At 43.2% G+C, this 15,641-nt stretch overlaps 1 protein-coding gene across 10 annotated transcripts in view; it reads right to left on the reverse strand.

The window, feature by feature from the left end:
* The window catches only part of R3HDM1 (R3H domain containing 1), a 197,251-nt gene that overhangs the window by 7,493 nt on the left and 174,117 nt on the right, over positions 1-15,641 (reverse strand). For all 10 annotated transcript variants that reach the window (XM_075530052.1, XM_075530050.1, XM_075530051.1 and 7 more), the window contains 2 exons: positions 5,626-5,729; positions 3,422-3,594 (listed from right to left, as the gene is read on the reverse strand). In XM_075530052.1, the coding sequence (XP_075386167.1) occupies positions 3,422-3,594; positions 5,626-5,729 (277 nt within the window). The remainder of the gene's footprint in view (positions 1-3,421; positions 3,595-5,625; positions 5,730-15,641) is intronic.

Below are 15,641 nucleotides of genomic sequence, written 5' to 3' on the forward strand. Positions count from 1 at the left end.
TAAATGTGAAATGCTAGAGATAAGACAGTCAGTAAGTGAGGAGTAGACACTCACTCACCCCTCACTCACATGGTTAATTTCCAAAGACCACGTTTTAAGTGACAACTGGCATTATGGTGAGCGTTGGGGCTAGGCCCTATCCTTCAGTAACGGGGGTTATATGCTACCGACCGAAATGCCTAAATGTTACTTTTTGCTTTTTCCCCAGCAGAGTGACCCTGTGTTCCTTCCATCTTCTTCTGATACTTGCCTAAACCGACTATCCCTCCATGTTACCAGCATTCCTTAGTTTGTGACACAGTCAGACGATACCGTACTGTCCCTGCCCAGACTCTGGTAACAGTTACCTCACCTAGGGGTCGTGGCTCCTCTGAGAAGGGTGAGAAAGGGATTCAAAAGCCATCTTCTGGGTAATAAAAAACTCCCGGCCACCAAGTCACAGCTTATTCTTCATGCCTACTGACACATGTCAAAATGGTTTCCACTGTTCAAGTGTGACGAGAGGGAAGTGAGAAGCATCCTGGTGCAGGCACACGTCATTTTCTGGTGCTTCGCAGACAGGTGTGGCTGCATGTTTCCCCGGCGAACTGCAGATCTGTGGCAGCCTGTGCTGAGCAAGTCTACTCGGGACCCTCTACTTTGTGTTACCTTCTCATTTTGAGGATTCTCACACCATTTCAAACTTTTTCATGATGCTACCGCCCCTTTAGGAACCCTGTGGCACAGTAGGTTAAGTGTTGGGCAACTACCTGAAAGGTCCATGGTTCAAATCCCCAGTCATCCCTCAAGAGAATGATGAGGCAGTTCACTGCGGTAAGTCACAGAAAGTCTATTCAGCTGCTCTGCTTGCCATTCAGTCACTCCCAAGTTAAAGTGGCCCTGTAGGACAGGGTCCAACTGCCCTGTGGGTTTCTGGCACAGCGGCTCTTCAGTGGAGTAAAAAGCCTTGTTTTTCCCCCTCAGAACGGCTGGTGGTTTCCAACTGTTGGCCTTGCACTTAGCAGCCCTCCATGCGACTCACTATGCTACAGGGTTCCTCCTAACAGTCTGCGATACAGTGTCAACAGAACTGTTACATAGACGGGACACCAAAAATTCACGGAGCCTGCAACATGTCTCAACTGTGCCAGTCTCTCTATGTTTTTGTACACCTGTTCCATGTCTCTTAGTGGGCAGATTTAGAGAAGTGGATTTGTGTACGTTCTAAATTTTGAAACACATTATCAAACTACTCCAAAATACAGTTCTATCAACTGACAGGAAGACCATACAAGCGACCTTGTAACTGGATATTACTGCCAACCATGTAAATTAGTAGTCTTCTTAAACTTTCCCAGTTAAGTCAAAAACTACCTACCGTCAAGTCAGTTCTAACTCATAGTGACCCTCCAGGAGAGTGTAGAACTGCCCCTGTGGGTTTCTAGACTTTACAGGAGTAGAAAGTCTCATCTTTCTCCTGAGGAGCAACTATTAGTTTTGAACTGCTGACCTCATGGGTTAGCAGTCCAATGTGTAACCCACTACATCTAATTATATAGTACTTATAAATGACTTTCCTACTTTGATTATGTTATAACTTTGTTATATGTATTGAAGATACTTGAACTTAAAACAAGGTTTGTTTAACCTTTTAATTCTGTAAAATTCCAAGCCTGTAAATGTGTAAAGGATGCAACCCACTTCCATTCACTCGTCATCCAGCTTCACCTGCATCTCTCCCTGTCCTCAGCTTTCTTTCTCTTGACATTGTTAAAGCAGACCTAAGATGCACTTTGCTACTGGTAAATAAATACTTCAGTTTATGACTATGCATAGCTGAAAATCAGTGAGGGGAGAGAAACAAAAAACATAAATAATTACCAGCTATGGTCACCCTAATGAAGCATATTGAAATCGCTTCATTCTGTCAGTAATGTCTTTTGGCTGTTCCCTGTCCAAACAATATCCCAGCTCATTATGTAGGTTGTACAGGTACGGTAGGTTAAGCACTGAGAGGCTGGCAGTTTGAATTGACCAGACACTCCTCAAGATGAAAGATGAGGCTGTCCGCTTCCATGAAGACTTACGGCCTCAGAAATCCTCCGGGGAAGTTCTACGCTGTTTTTAAGGGTCCTTGAGTCAGAATTGACTCAACAGCATCAGATTTGGCTCTGTTTCTCGAGTTTTCTAATTTCCAACAGTCTCAGGTGCCACTAGAAGATGTCATTTATTTGTTAAAGAAATAAGGGCAATTTCCCCAGTAAACTAACCCATATCACTTGTTCTGTTTCTCCTCATAGAGCCTGTAAATTAGCAGTTGGCTGAGAGGCCTGGTTGTATTTGGGTTCCGTTTTCTGACAAGTGCATCCATCACAGATGATGTACTTCCTTCTGGACTGCATTCGGTAGCAGATAATGTGTAGCAGTGGTTCTCAACCTTTCTCATGCCACCACCCTCATGTGTGGTGGCCCCTCAACCACAGAATGATTTTTGTTGCTACTTCATAACTGTCATTTTGCTACTGTTACTAATCGTGCGACCCCCCTGAAAGGGTCGTTTGACCCCCCAAGGGGTTGTGACCCACAGGATGAGAGCCTCTGGTTTAGAGGCTCTACTTTTTGATCAGTGAGCTCAGTGTTGCCTGCCGCATCTGTTCATCTGATGCTCCCTCGTCAACCTAACTGTGGCCGTGTGCACGTTTACTTGGCTTCTTTTGCTCTACGTTTTGCTCACCCGAGTTTTAAAGTTAAGAATATCCGAGGTTTACTCGAGTTGGGAGACCACACTTTAAGCATAGAAAAGAAATATTGTCTAAACATCGTGTAAAACGGCTTTACTCATCTGTAAATGATTAGATTGTCAATATTATCAATTATCAGTCATGTCCAATTCAGCCTCGGGTCTTGTGGTGGTCACTTGCTGTCCTAACTAACTGGCTCTAACTCAGCATCACCTCCGTACAAGAGGCGCAATGTGTCTGGTCCTGCCCTGGCCTCATGGCCGTTGGCACGTTCAAGTTCACTGTTGGGGCCACTGTCCAGCAAGGTATCAAACAACATTCTCCTCTGATTCATGAAGTTCACATGGATTGAGTTTTAGAAGTACATCAGCCAGGCTTTCCTTCCTAGTCTTAATCTGTCCACCATGGTGGCATGGCTGGCACAGCCTCTCGTATAATCGTAACCAGCGCGTCCCCATGGTGACACACAGTGACACCCAGGCGGTGGTGGGGCCCGACAGTTTGTCCTGGTTGGTGGTGATGGTACGCAGTCTGAGTAGATCTTGATTCATCGTGTGACAGAGCTCAAATGGCCCCAGGATTCCCAGGAACATATCACCAGGTCTTTTTTTCCCTATGGTGCAGCCGGTGGGTTTCTAAGCTACAGCCAACTGAAATGTTGTCAAGTTTCAGACAGATAATGAGCAAAAGGGGCGTCTTACCTGGACAATGCTGTCCACACTGCTGAATTCCACACACTTCAGTCCTCTCTGGTGATCACAGTAGTACTTGTTTTGTTTCCACTGGGGAGGTGAGTGGGTGTGAGACTGGGGATTGCTTGGTACGTTGAGTTGCACCATCACCATTCCTCCACCAGGTGGCGGAGGCGGCACAGCTGAAATACAGGATGACCCCACGCAATCAGTGTTATTTTAGCAAGCAGCCGGTTAGCTTTAAAAGCTAGGCTAGTGGCAGTAATTTTACAGTTCTGAACAAAAGCTTACTATTAGACGTGTAATCCAGAATGAAGTACCAGGGCTTCGTCTGGCAAGTATTAAAACCAACCGCATATGCACAAACACCATTTATCCAGAAAATACCAGACCTGTAAGTTACTCAGGAAAGCCAGTTATCTCCTGCTTCCCCCAATTCCATCCCCCAGGATCTGGTAGACAGCAGCACAACTTAGAGGTGGCCAACAAAAGTGCTTCATTTTTTAAAGGAAATGGATTTTCATCGTGGCTTGATTATAGATACACAAAGCACACTGGGAAAAGTGAATAGTTGACGCAAATATTGACAGTACAAAGTCATTACAGAGAATGAATCAGTGACTCAATGCTGCGCAGTGGAAGAAGCCTGGGGTGTGGGGTCAGAAAGCACACACAGGTTCCCTGAAGCAAGTATCCTGTGACATGTGGGAAGGTAGGTATGGCCTTTTACTCTGTGTTTTCCCATCTGAAACAATGAAGCTTGGAAGGTCTCCTTGGCAGGCTTTAGCGTGTGGTTAGGATCGGAGGTGTGGAAACCCTGCGGACTGAGAAGTGGGGAGAGAAGGGAACTGTCAAATGGTCTTTCTCTTGGACGGGAGCTGCTCCACACCTGTGTCGGGGTAAAGAGTCCTGGGCCCTCTCTCCAAGACAGTGGTTGCAGGAGCCTTGGTGGAAATTTCCAGCTCTCTAGAAACAGAACCAACGTGACTTGCAACGCAAAGCACCAGAGGGCTGATGACTTAGGGGCATCTCAAAGTCCCCTCAGCCGCAGCAGCAGCCCCCAGCCACTTTGTCATCTACTCCATCTTCTTGGATCGATTCTCCTTTTTCCAGGTGTTCCACTTACTGTCACCAGATCACTACGGTGGAGTGCGCCACAGAAGAAGGTTAAACATGGCACTATGACAGCAAGGACAAGTTTTAAGGACCGGAAAGCCTTTGTCGCAAAGGTCCGGTTCAAGCCATGAGCAGGATTTGGGCCAACAGACAGGGATGGCGGACTTAACTTCTCGCAGCAGAGGGAGGATGCGGCCCAAAGGTATTTTTGGCGTAACAGAAAAGCATAGCATGTCCTGGAGACAATGGCCTGCGTGGCTGGAACACACACTATAAACGAGAGGCTTGCTTGCTGGGGAGTTCAGAGAGGAATCTGTGCAAAGTTTTCTCCAGAGGAATGAAGTAACGGGGCAATGAGTTTTGAGACTGTGGATTGGGGGAAAGTCAGGGAGGGGGAAACGAAACAAGGAAGTAACTTAGAAACAAGGAGGAAAGTCAGGAGACAAAAAACCCGATCAAAGCAGTAACGGGTGGGAAGGAAGAAGGTATCAGATTTGAGGAGCTGGTGGTGAACATGGATGGGTGTGAGGAGGGGAGAGTCACAGGGAGTTAATTATGACGTGAACATGTCTGCCTTTGACAGTGGGTGGAAGGTGGTGTACGGGATATCAGAGGACTGTGTGGAGAGTGGAACTAGGGCTCATGTGGTAGCCAGCTGGCTACATGGTCTTCTCTCAAAAACTAGATTTGGGGGGTTTTGGCGAGAAAGCAGTCGTTGAAGGTTGGCCCAGAGGGTGGTAGGATCATGGAGGGAGAACTGAAAGGCCACCCAGGGAGAGGTGTGCTGAGGGTAGGGCATCTGAGTCTCAGTCCTCATGAAGCAGGAGAGGTGGGAGAGGCAGGGCTGGGGGGGCTGGGGGCCAGGGTCAGGAGGGTGGTCTGGTGGTGGTAGGAAATGAAGAACTGGATGGAATATGTGAGTTAGAATCAGTATGGTACACGAGCTGTTCCGGGTATATTGTGGCATGTAACACACAAGTCAAGAACATTTCTCCCCCTAGAAATGCCTAAGGGACTCCCGTTAGCTGTCTCTTCAATGGGGCAACTGTTATTCCCCCTCACCTCCACCCACCGCCCCCTGGGTGATCTACTCCTACCTGTGCACTGGTGGCTCTGCAGCGGCTGGGAACTGCAAGGGGAAGTAGTTCGAGGGAACTGTACTTGTTCTGGTCCTGCGTGTGTCAAGTAGCCTACCGATGAACTATGGGGGAAACCAAACATAAGAAACAGCACAGTGAGATAGAGACGAGGCCAAGATGCTTTGGATCATCCAACGATGCTAAAAACTAAAGTTGCCTTTCAAATGGGTTAACAGTAAAAGTTCGATCTGACGGAACGGTCTTCTCTATGAAGTAGAATGGCTTTATTACAGGAAAAGCACCATACGTCTAGGCGACAGTACTGACGTTTTATGCAATCCAGGAGAGCCCTAACCTAATCCCATTGCTTGCACCGTTTAACAACTTACATTTTGAGAGTGCACTAGAATTACTAAAACAGTAACCAAAACAACTCACTACCTTTCTGAAACACAGCCAAGTTATCTGGATCTCACTGAGTTATATTTTAGGAAAAGGAATATTAGTTTGATGATATAATATAGAAAAAAAGTATTTTATTTCTTAAGAACTATGCTAAGAATAAAAAACCTCCAATTATGATAAATCTTAACTTTTGTCAGAAATACTGACAAAAACAAATAACTGTGAGTATACAGCTATTCAATGATATATTTTAGGTAGTTATTGGTTCAGACTCCAGTAAAGGGGTTTGTCATATTACATTTTTGAAATTTTTCCTTTGAGATTTACGTTGTTTAGTAAATTCTTGCAGGATAACAGTTGAAACTCATAGAGTGTCACTATAACTACCTCCCAAGAATTTCCAAATAACCAGAAGTCCTCATTTATATACAACCAAGCCCAGATCCCTATCTGCTGTCAACAAGCTGGCTCTACCTCATTGCCACCTATAGGGCAGAAGAAAATCCAAACTGCCCCCTCCCCCGGCCCCGGGGCTTTCCAGCCTACCCTCTTCAGGCAAGCAGCCTTCCAGTTAGCAGCTGAGCGCTTTAACTGCTGTGTCAGCAGGACAACTTAATTTAAATAAAAGACCCTTTTCTTCATCTGACTAAGCTCCCATTGCAAAGCTCTCTCACTCTAGCTTGAAAACATTGTGCCCTTGCATTTGCATGTTACTGCCTGAAAAATATGAGTTGCGCCCAACGACCAAATTACAGACAGTAAAGGGAGCCGTGTTCAGAGGCACCACGGTGACGCCATCAGTAGTAGGTACACTCTGGAAAGCTCTCCAGGAAGAAGTATACGCAATGATTTCCGGAGAGTTGAAAAGACCACTGGCAACTGGATACTTGAAGAAATGAAAAAAAGTATGTAGATGTGAAATGGAATGTGGGGGTTCCCAAAGTCCTTTTAGAGATCCCTAAACTGAAACATTCATGAATAACTTAATAGCTGGACCTCATTTCAAAATACTACGGTAAGGGGGAAAGCCAGTGCTGCTTCAGATGAAAGCAGACTAGTCACTGTTGACTCTAAGTGATGAACACAGGGCGTCCAGTGTACTTCTAATTAAAAAGATCCAATAAAAGGGATTACTCGCTAATCCAGGTAGGTAATTGACCGATTGATAAAAGCAGTAAAGCTTTATCCACTTTCTCCCTTCCCATAGCAGTAAGTCAGTATAGCTCAGTACAGGGAGAGAAGCAAGGAAAACAAAGGAAAGAGTCATCAAAGGGGATTCTGGACCAAATGACATTTGCGAACAGTCCGTTGTGCGTCGGATGTTAAGATCAGGATGCACCTGGTGAACACTGGCTCCCGTGGAAAGAACACAGCTTACGTGGGTTTGCAAACAGGCAACTGAAAACACAAAGTGACCCACAGGGTGGTGGTTGTTGCTATCACATTAATTAAAAAAAGTCATTTATTGAGACTCTAGCAGCTCTTAGAGGATTCCATACATCGTTAGCCAACATATTTGTACGTATGTTGCCATCATCATTTCCAAAACATTTCTACTTGAGGCCCTGGTAGTAAGCTTCTATTTTTTCCCCCTCCCTCGCGAATCTTTGATCAGTTATAAATTACTATTTTGTATCTTACATGTCCATTGTCTCCCTTCACCCACATTTCTGTTACTCATCCCCTTCGTGGGGGGAGGGGGTTATATATCCAACCTTGTGAGGGGTTCCCCCCTTCCTCCCCTTCCCCCTGTCCAGTCATCGCCCTACCCTCACATCACTACTCCCACTACTGTTCCTGAGGGGTTTCTCTGTCCTGAATTCCATGTGCCGAGAGCTCTAGCTGAACCAATGCGTTCTCTGGTCTCTCCAGATTTGTAAGGTAGAACTGGGTCATGGAGGTGGGGCTGGGAGGAAGGAAGCACTTAGGAACTAGAGGGATGATGTATGTTTTGTTGGTGCTACACTGCACTTTGGTTGAATCAACCCTTTCTTATAACTCTTCTGTGGGGGGATGTCCAATTGTCTACAGATGGGCTTTGGTCTCCACTCCAAACCCCCTTGTTCGCATCAATATAGTTGGTTTGTTTTGTTGAAATCTGAACCTGTGGACCTTTCATGATCACACGGGCTGGTGTGCTTCTTCCTTGTGGGTTTATTTACTTCCCTGCTGGATGGCTGCTTGTTTAACTTCAAGTCTTTAAGACTCCAGACGCTGTATCATTTGATAGCTGGGCACCACCCACTCTCCTCACCACATTTTCTTATGCACCCATTTTGTCTTCAGCGATCATGTTGGGAAGGTGAGTATCAAAGAGTGACAGGCTATGAGAACACAGTGTTCCTGTGCTAAGGAGGCCTTGAGTAGAGGTCCAAAGTCTGTCTACTGTCTAAATACTTAAATATAAATATATGTACAGTACATTACCCTCTACCCCTTTCATTATAAATGAGTACATTTACATATCTGCATGCCTATTGCTATGTCACATTAATTTTTGATTCATAGCAACCTCATGTGACAAAGAAGATCCACCCACACAGTGTTCTTGGCTGTAATCCCTGTAGTGACATCGTGGGTTCTGTTTGGCAGCAATTCAAACCAGCCACTCTGAGAAGACAGATGAGGCTTTTCTGCCCCTTCTGATGATCCAACGGCAATTCAGCTGAGCTGAATCCTTACAAAAGCAGAATACCCGATCTTTTTCTCTCCTGGATACCCGGGGTGGGAGCTCAAGCTACCTCTCTTTTGGTTAGCAGCTGTGCGTTTAACATTGTGCCACCACAATTACTGCTACCAAATGGAAAGGGCCAAAGACTGGGTTCTCACCCAGCTTAAAAAGCCCCTGTGGCAGGCAGCACCCTGCACCTGGGGAAAGAAAGCATCCTTATCTACCTTCAAGCCTTTATGACCCCAGACACTATATCTTATGATAGCCTGATAGCCGGGCACCATCAGCTTTCGTCACCACATTTGCTTATGCACCCGCTATGTCTTTAGTGATTGAGTAGGGAAGATGAGCATCATGGAGTGCAAGTTAAATAGAAGAAAGCATTCTTGCATTTAGGGAGTACTTGAGTGGAGGCCCAATGTCCATCTGTGACCCTAATACTAAACCTATAAATATATGCACATAAATAGATTTCAACATCCTCACATATATTTACGTTATATTTACATATGTACATGCCTTTATTTAGATCTCTATAAATGTCCTTCACCTCCTAGGTCTTTCCTCTATTTCCTTGTATTTTACTCTTGTGCCACTATCATGTTCAGCCTTTATTTGAGTTTCAGTAATTCCTCTTGGTTACATTACCCTTGGTTGTGCCCTACCAGGCCTCCTACACCCTCCTCACCACCGATTTGGATCATTTGTTGTTCCCTTGTCCCTGGGTTTGTTAACACCACCTCCTTTCCCCCATTTCCCCCTCTCCCATGTCCCCCTGGAACTGTCGGTCCTGTTGTTTTCTCCTCCAGATTGTTCATCCAACCTATCTTATTTAGACAGCACTGTGGAGATAATAACATGCACAGAAACAAGACAGAGAAAAACCAAGCAACAAAAGAAAACAAAACAACAAGAACAAAAAGCCAATGACACACAAAAAAATCCCCAACCCCCACAACACAACAACAACAAAGAAGAAAAGTTTGTAGTTAGTTCAAGGACTATTTGTAGGTCTTTAAGAGTGTTTTCTGGTTGAGTCTGATGGGGTGCCAAGTCCTGGCCCCAAAGTCTAGTTTTGGTATTCCCTGGGGACTTCGTTGCTGTTCCCCTTGCTGTTCTGTTGCACGCCCTTAGTGTTTGCCTCGGTGTGGTGGGATCGGATCCCACACTGTGTCTCCAGTGTTGTCCCCTGTAGGGCTATGGGGTCAATGAGGGATGCTGTGTTTCATAGTGGGGCCGGCCATATGGTCTTCTCTGTGGACTGGCTGCTCTGAATGGGATGGGCCAGCATGTGCTCTACTCTCTCTTCCTCCTCCTTCATTTGCTCCTATGTGCTTTGATAGTCTATGACATTTTTTATACTTAAATTTAGTGGAACATAGCATGGGTTTAGATGCCATGCCAGAGGTAGCATGGATTTGAGTCCAAACTCCTCTTTATTTGCTGTTATGATTCTGAAAATGCAATTTAAACCGTAGCTCTTTCATCAATGAACATGTGCATAACACCTGTCTTACCAAATGTGTACGGTTACTCTGAAGTTTAAAGGTAAGAATCCTTAGGAGATTCATTTTTATACAGTAAATTGCCATTTTCAATCCTTGAATAAAGAGCGTCTAGTAAAAGAGACTTGGCCTGACATGATATAGCACAAATAGTTAAACACAAAGAAGCAAATGACACATAGATCAATGAGAAGCAAAAGCAATGAAATTGAGCAAGTGCCCACCACAATTATGTATTGTAGATTTCATTGATATGTACTGAGACCTTAAAAATATATTAATTTAAAAAATATTAATTTCTCTGTAAAGAAAAAAAAGGATTTTATATAATCTAAATCATACATTAGCCAAAAAAGAAAAAAGTACATATTTTATTTAAAATTGTATCCCTAAAATTTTATCAAAGTAAACACTAGCAAGCTGATAAATATGGTATGATCCCACTTATAAGAAATATATAGAAATAATCAGTGCAACAGTAGATTAAGTGGGCTTTTTATGAGGGTGGCGCCAAAGGAAGTCTGTCCCTCACAAAACTGAGGCCAAGGCCAAGGCGACTGTGCTGAAAGACGTCCATCCACAGTCACAATAAAAAGAAGACCCACAAGTCATCACCCACCTTCCAGAGGCCCAAGACCCTGAGGCTAAGACTCGCCCCCAACCCTTGGAAAGACGCCCCAGGGGAAACCAGCTTGTCCATTATGCCATCATCAAACTCCCCCTGACCCTGAGTCAGCCACGAAGACTGAAGATAGCAGCACACTTGTGTTTATGGTGGATGAAGGTCAGCAGGCTGTCAATGGCTCTAAGCCATTGACGTAGCCAAGGTCTGATGGCAGGAAGGCACGTGATGGACTGGCTCATGACTATGATGCTTTTGATGTTGCCAACAAAATCAGAATCATCTAAATTAAGTCTATATGGATGATGCTAAATATAAACCACACACACACACACACACACACACCAGTGGTTACTAGGGATAAGGGAACAGGATCCCTGGTTGCATAGTGGTTATGCATTGATTGGGCTGCTTAACAGCAAGGCCAATAGTTTGAAACCACCAGCCGTAGTTCTACCCGGACCCCTGTAGGATCACTACGAGTCAGAATCCATGGCAGTGAGATGGGTTTTTTTGGGGGGTGGGGGGGAGAGAATGAATGAACACTGCTTAAGGGGCATGGCGTTTCTGCTTGAAGTGTTGAAAATGTTTTAGAAACAGTGATGGTAGATGTACACCACTGTGTTTATAATTAGAACTGTCCACTTAGGAGCGACTGATGTCTTCATAATGACTGTATCCTGACTGCTCTCGTGATTTCTGTATATGTGTATTTCCTCTTGGTACACATATATCCCTGAATGAGGTGGAGCTACTGGGGAAAAGTTGTGGAAACTTTCAAGACATAACCAAACATCCTATGGGACTGAGCTGCTGGTCCTGGAGGCTCAGGACCACAGTTTGGGGCACTACCAGGTCAACGGCCTAACAATACACTACATCCTACTTTGGTGAACAGCCACTGGGGTCTTAAAATGGCTATGAACATCCATCTGAGGTGCAAATATTGCTCTTTCCCCATCCAACTAGTCTAATGGACTAATGGATCTCACAAACCTGAGACCAGAAGACCTAGCCAGTCAGTCCCTGGCTATAACTACCAACTGCTCTGAAAAGTACAACATTGGAAGGTGCTGGAAAGAGTGGGAGAAATAAGTGGGAAAGGCTCAAAAAAGTAAAAGAGACCAGGGTTATTGGCCAGATAAAGACTGGAGGAACCTCACGAGTAAGGCCCCTTGTCCCCTTTCAGGTCTACAATTGAACTCAGCCGTGTTCGAATAGTCAACCATTTACGAGCAAAGGGGCACATTTAGCCAAGGACTGAGGGTTAGGAAAGGGGAGGAATGCACGCACAGAGCACTGGGTGGAAGAAGGATAAATGACAGAACAGTGAGGAAAACCATGTGTGCATACATTGTTGAACGGAAAGCTTATGATTTGCTTTGTAAACCTTCACCTAAATCATAATAAAAACTTTTAACAAGTAAAGAGCAAGCCCATTTGATAGAGCTTTCAGTGGCTTGTGAAGAAATGTCTTTGATGAAAAAAAATGTCTTTGAAATTCTATGAACAGTGGTAAGATATGCAAAGAGATTTGGATTTCTATCTTTAAAAATGTCTCATGTCTTCTTATCAATGGTGCAGAAGCAACTTAATAACATTAGTTAGCAGGCATGTATTGTGTTCCCTGGAAATGCCATAAGGAAACAATACGCGCTTCTGGGGACGGTAGAGGCCTGAGCAGCATCAACTTTAGTCTTCTGAAGCAAAGAACACAGACTAGACACTTTGACATGGACTACACCCAGTGTCTGAGTCAGAGGTTGGTAACCAAGCAAATTTCACTATAATTTAAACCAAATGGAACTAGCCTAACAGGTTTAAAAAAAGTGGAAAAGTTTAAAATTTTGAAAAAAAATTATTCCTCTTGGATCTTGTTAACTGCTGGATTTGTCTTGTTTGGCAGTAGTTTTACTTTTGAATTATTGTGGGAAACTTTCAAAAGTAGAATCAATGAATATGAAAGCACAGAAGTTTTGTGGTTTGTGAAATATTGTCAGAACTTACAGAAAAATGGGCTTGATATGTCTGGCAACCAGCAATGTTTACACATCTGTATTTATGTACAGAACTGTGTTTTATTCTCCGTATTTTGATGAAAGTTGTGCTAACTTTCATTCCTTGGCTTGTCTGGAGATTAACATTTTCCCAGGTGATAATTTACTTTTTGTTTTTTTCAAAAATCTTCAGTTTCAAAACATATTTCTTCCATTTTGTACTTGGTATTGGCTTCCTATTACCCCCCTGGCCCCCACCTTCCTTGCTGTACTCCCCAGGGACCCTTAATCTAGTTATTGTCTCTATAAAGTCACCTACCCTGGGTTTCATATACTGGGAAACATGGAAAAACATCTAACAGACAGTCAAGAAGGCTCCCAACAATAACAAAATATAAAACCCCAGATTGGAAAAAAACCAAACCAGAAATTTTGAACAACCAGATTAAGTTCAAAGAGTATCAAAAGGGAGTTCAAATAATAAGGTTTTAATTATTCAAGTCAGATTTTTCATTTTCATCTACTATAATCATCTTTACAATACTCTCTAATCACCAGCTTGGTCAGGGGTGAAATCACTGGAGGCATATGAGGGGATACCCCTCCCCATCCCCCCAAAAAAGGTACACTGGGTGAAGCTTTCGTAGTATGAATTTTTCCACACTAGGTGAGCATCAAGCAACTCATTCTGAGTTAGTGCACTCAGTGGCGTCACCTGGGAAGGTTCTCTCTGGTCACAGTGAGTTTTTTCACAAAAGCACTTTGGCTTGAACCTTGTTTTTGTTGATGGGCAATTTAAGAGAAGAGCATGCAGTTGTGGAATTTTGCTTCCTGCTCAGGAAAAATGCCGCTGAAACTGTTGTGCTATGGGCAGTACTCAAGTGTACAAGTGGTTTTCTGGTTTGAAAAATGGTGAAATGTTGATAGACGACAAACTTCATTCTGGACATCCATCAATTTCCCGAAAGGACAAAACTGTTGACTCACAGAGCATTTAGAGTTTGTTCCACTATGTCACATTGCGAATCTAGCTTTCTATTTAGAGGTTCTGAAAGGCCTGATTGGTCGTAGGTGGGAGACTGGTTTTGACATCACAACAATGCACCTGCTCACACAGCCACTAGGCAAAACCAGAATGCATCTTACCCCACACACCTTATCCACCTGGCCTTGCTCTGTGCGACTTCATTTTGTTGCTGACAATGAAGAGGACATGAAAGGATAGCGAGCTGATGAAGTAGAAGTGAAGAAAAAAACGAGGGAGGTGCTGACAGCCTTCCAAACAGATGAGTCTGAAAAATGTGTTTAACAATGGAATCACAGATTTGACAAATGTATTAAGTGTAATGGAGAGTGCTTTGACGGTGATAAGGTTTTGTCAAAAAAAAAAAAAAAAAAAAAGGGTTGGTGTGCTTCTGCGGGCTTAGTCTCATTACATGGCTGCTTGTTTGAAAACAAGTCATTAAAATCCCAGACCTATTCTGTCTATCTAATAGCCCGGAACCACCAAGTTTCTACACTACACTCTGCTGCAGCACCCATATCTTGTGTGTATCCTTCATGACGGAGAGTATTGAATAGGGCCATTTCATAAGAACTAGTTGTTGATTTCTATATGCCTCTGGTTCATCTTAGAGACATCTATTAAGCAAATGCACACTTCTTGATCTGAACTATTGAATGGTATGATATCTGGAGTATGTTAGAATAAAATGCTTTGGGGGCAAAAAACAAACAAACCCCAGGAGCAATGTGGAAATATCTTAAATAACAATTTCATTGTTTTAGAACCTTCCCAGGCAACACCAATGGGCGCACTAACCCAGAGTAAGTTGCCTGATGTTCGCCTAGCAGGAAAAATGCGTTAGTATGAAAGCTCTGCCTAGCAGGTTTTTTTTGTTACCCCCTCGTACGTATACATACCCAAAAATCACAGTTAAAATCGGTGGTTTTGATCTTAAATAAATGGGGTCATACTGTGTGTATTATTGTAGGACTTGTTTTGTTCATTCATCATATTTGTGATTCTCTACCATATGTGGCTTAAGCAAAGCAAGTACTTTGCTGTACAGTAGTGTGTTGAATGAATATCACAATTTGTTCATTCTTTTGGGGCTAAACACTGCTGCTAAAAACATTCAGGTACAAATGTCTGGTATACATCTTAGAGGTTTTTTTTTTTTTTTTTAAGGCTGGCAAACTTGAATTTTCTTGGTTCCTTTTAATCCTTTAAGAACAACAACAAAAAATGAACATAAAAATTATTTTTGGCTTGTGAGTCTTATTTGGCCTATGGAACATAGTTTGTTGACCTTTGTTCTATGGGATAAATCTACTACCAAACTGCTAACATGAGGCATGTACAACTTTATCAAAGATAATATCTAGTTTTCTTTTTTTTTTAATCTAGTTTTCAAAACAGTTTTATCAATACATATTTCTTTTCTGGCAGTAAATTAGATTTTACTTCTTTTATCATCAAAATTTAAATTTTCACCTATTGTGAAAATCGATTTCTGTTAATTTGAATTTCTCTGATTACTCAGTCAAAGCTCTTTTCATGTTTATTAGTTTGTGGAAAAATCCCACTATTTCATAATTCCATTTTCCCACGAGCCTTCAAATGCTTTTCCAAGTGTTCTGTATGAGGTTATCCAATTTTTTAGACATCACCCAACTTTTTCCAAAGTGTTTTTTCCAGTGGATGCTCCCACCAGTAGTGTGAGAGATCTCATTATTTCGTATCTAACATGTAGATAGGGCCAGTTTAACCCTTTTCCTCACTCTTCTGCTAAGTGCACAGCGACATGTTTGTTTTGCATTTCCTTACTTAG

This window comes from Tenrec ecaudatus, chromosome 13 (assembly GCF_050624435.1).
Source record: "Tenrec ecaudatus isolate mTenEca1 chromosome 13, mTenEca1.hap1, whole genome shotgun sequence".
In the NCBI taxonomy this organism is placed as follows: Eukaryota; Metazoa; Chordata; class Mammalia; order Afrosoricida; family Tenrecidae; genus Tenrec; species Tenrec ecaudatus.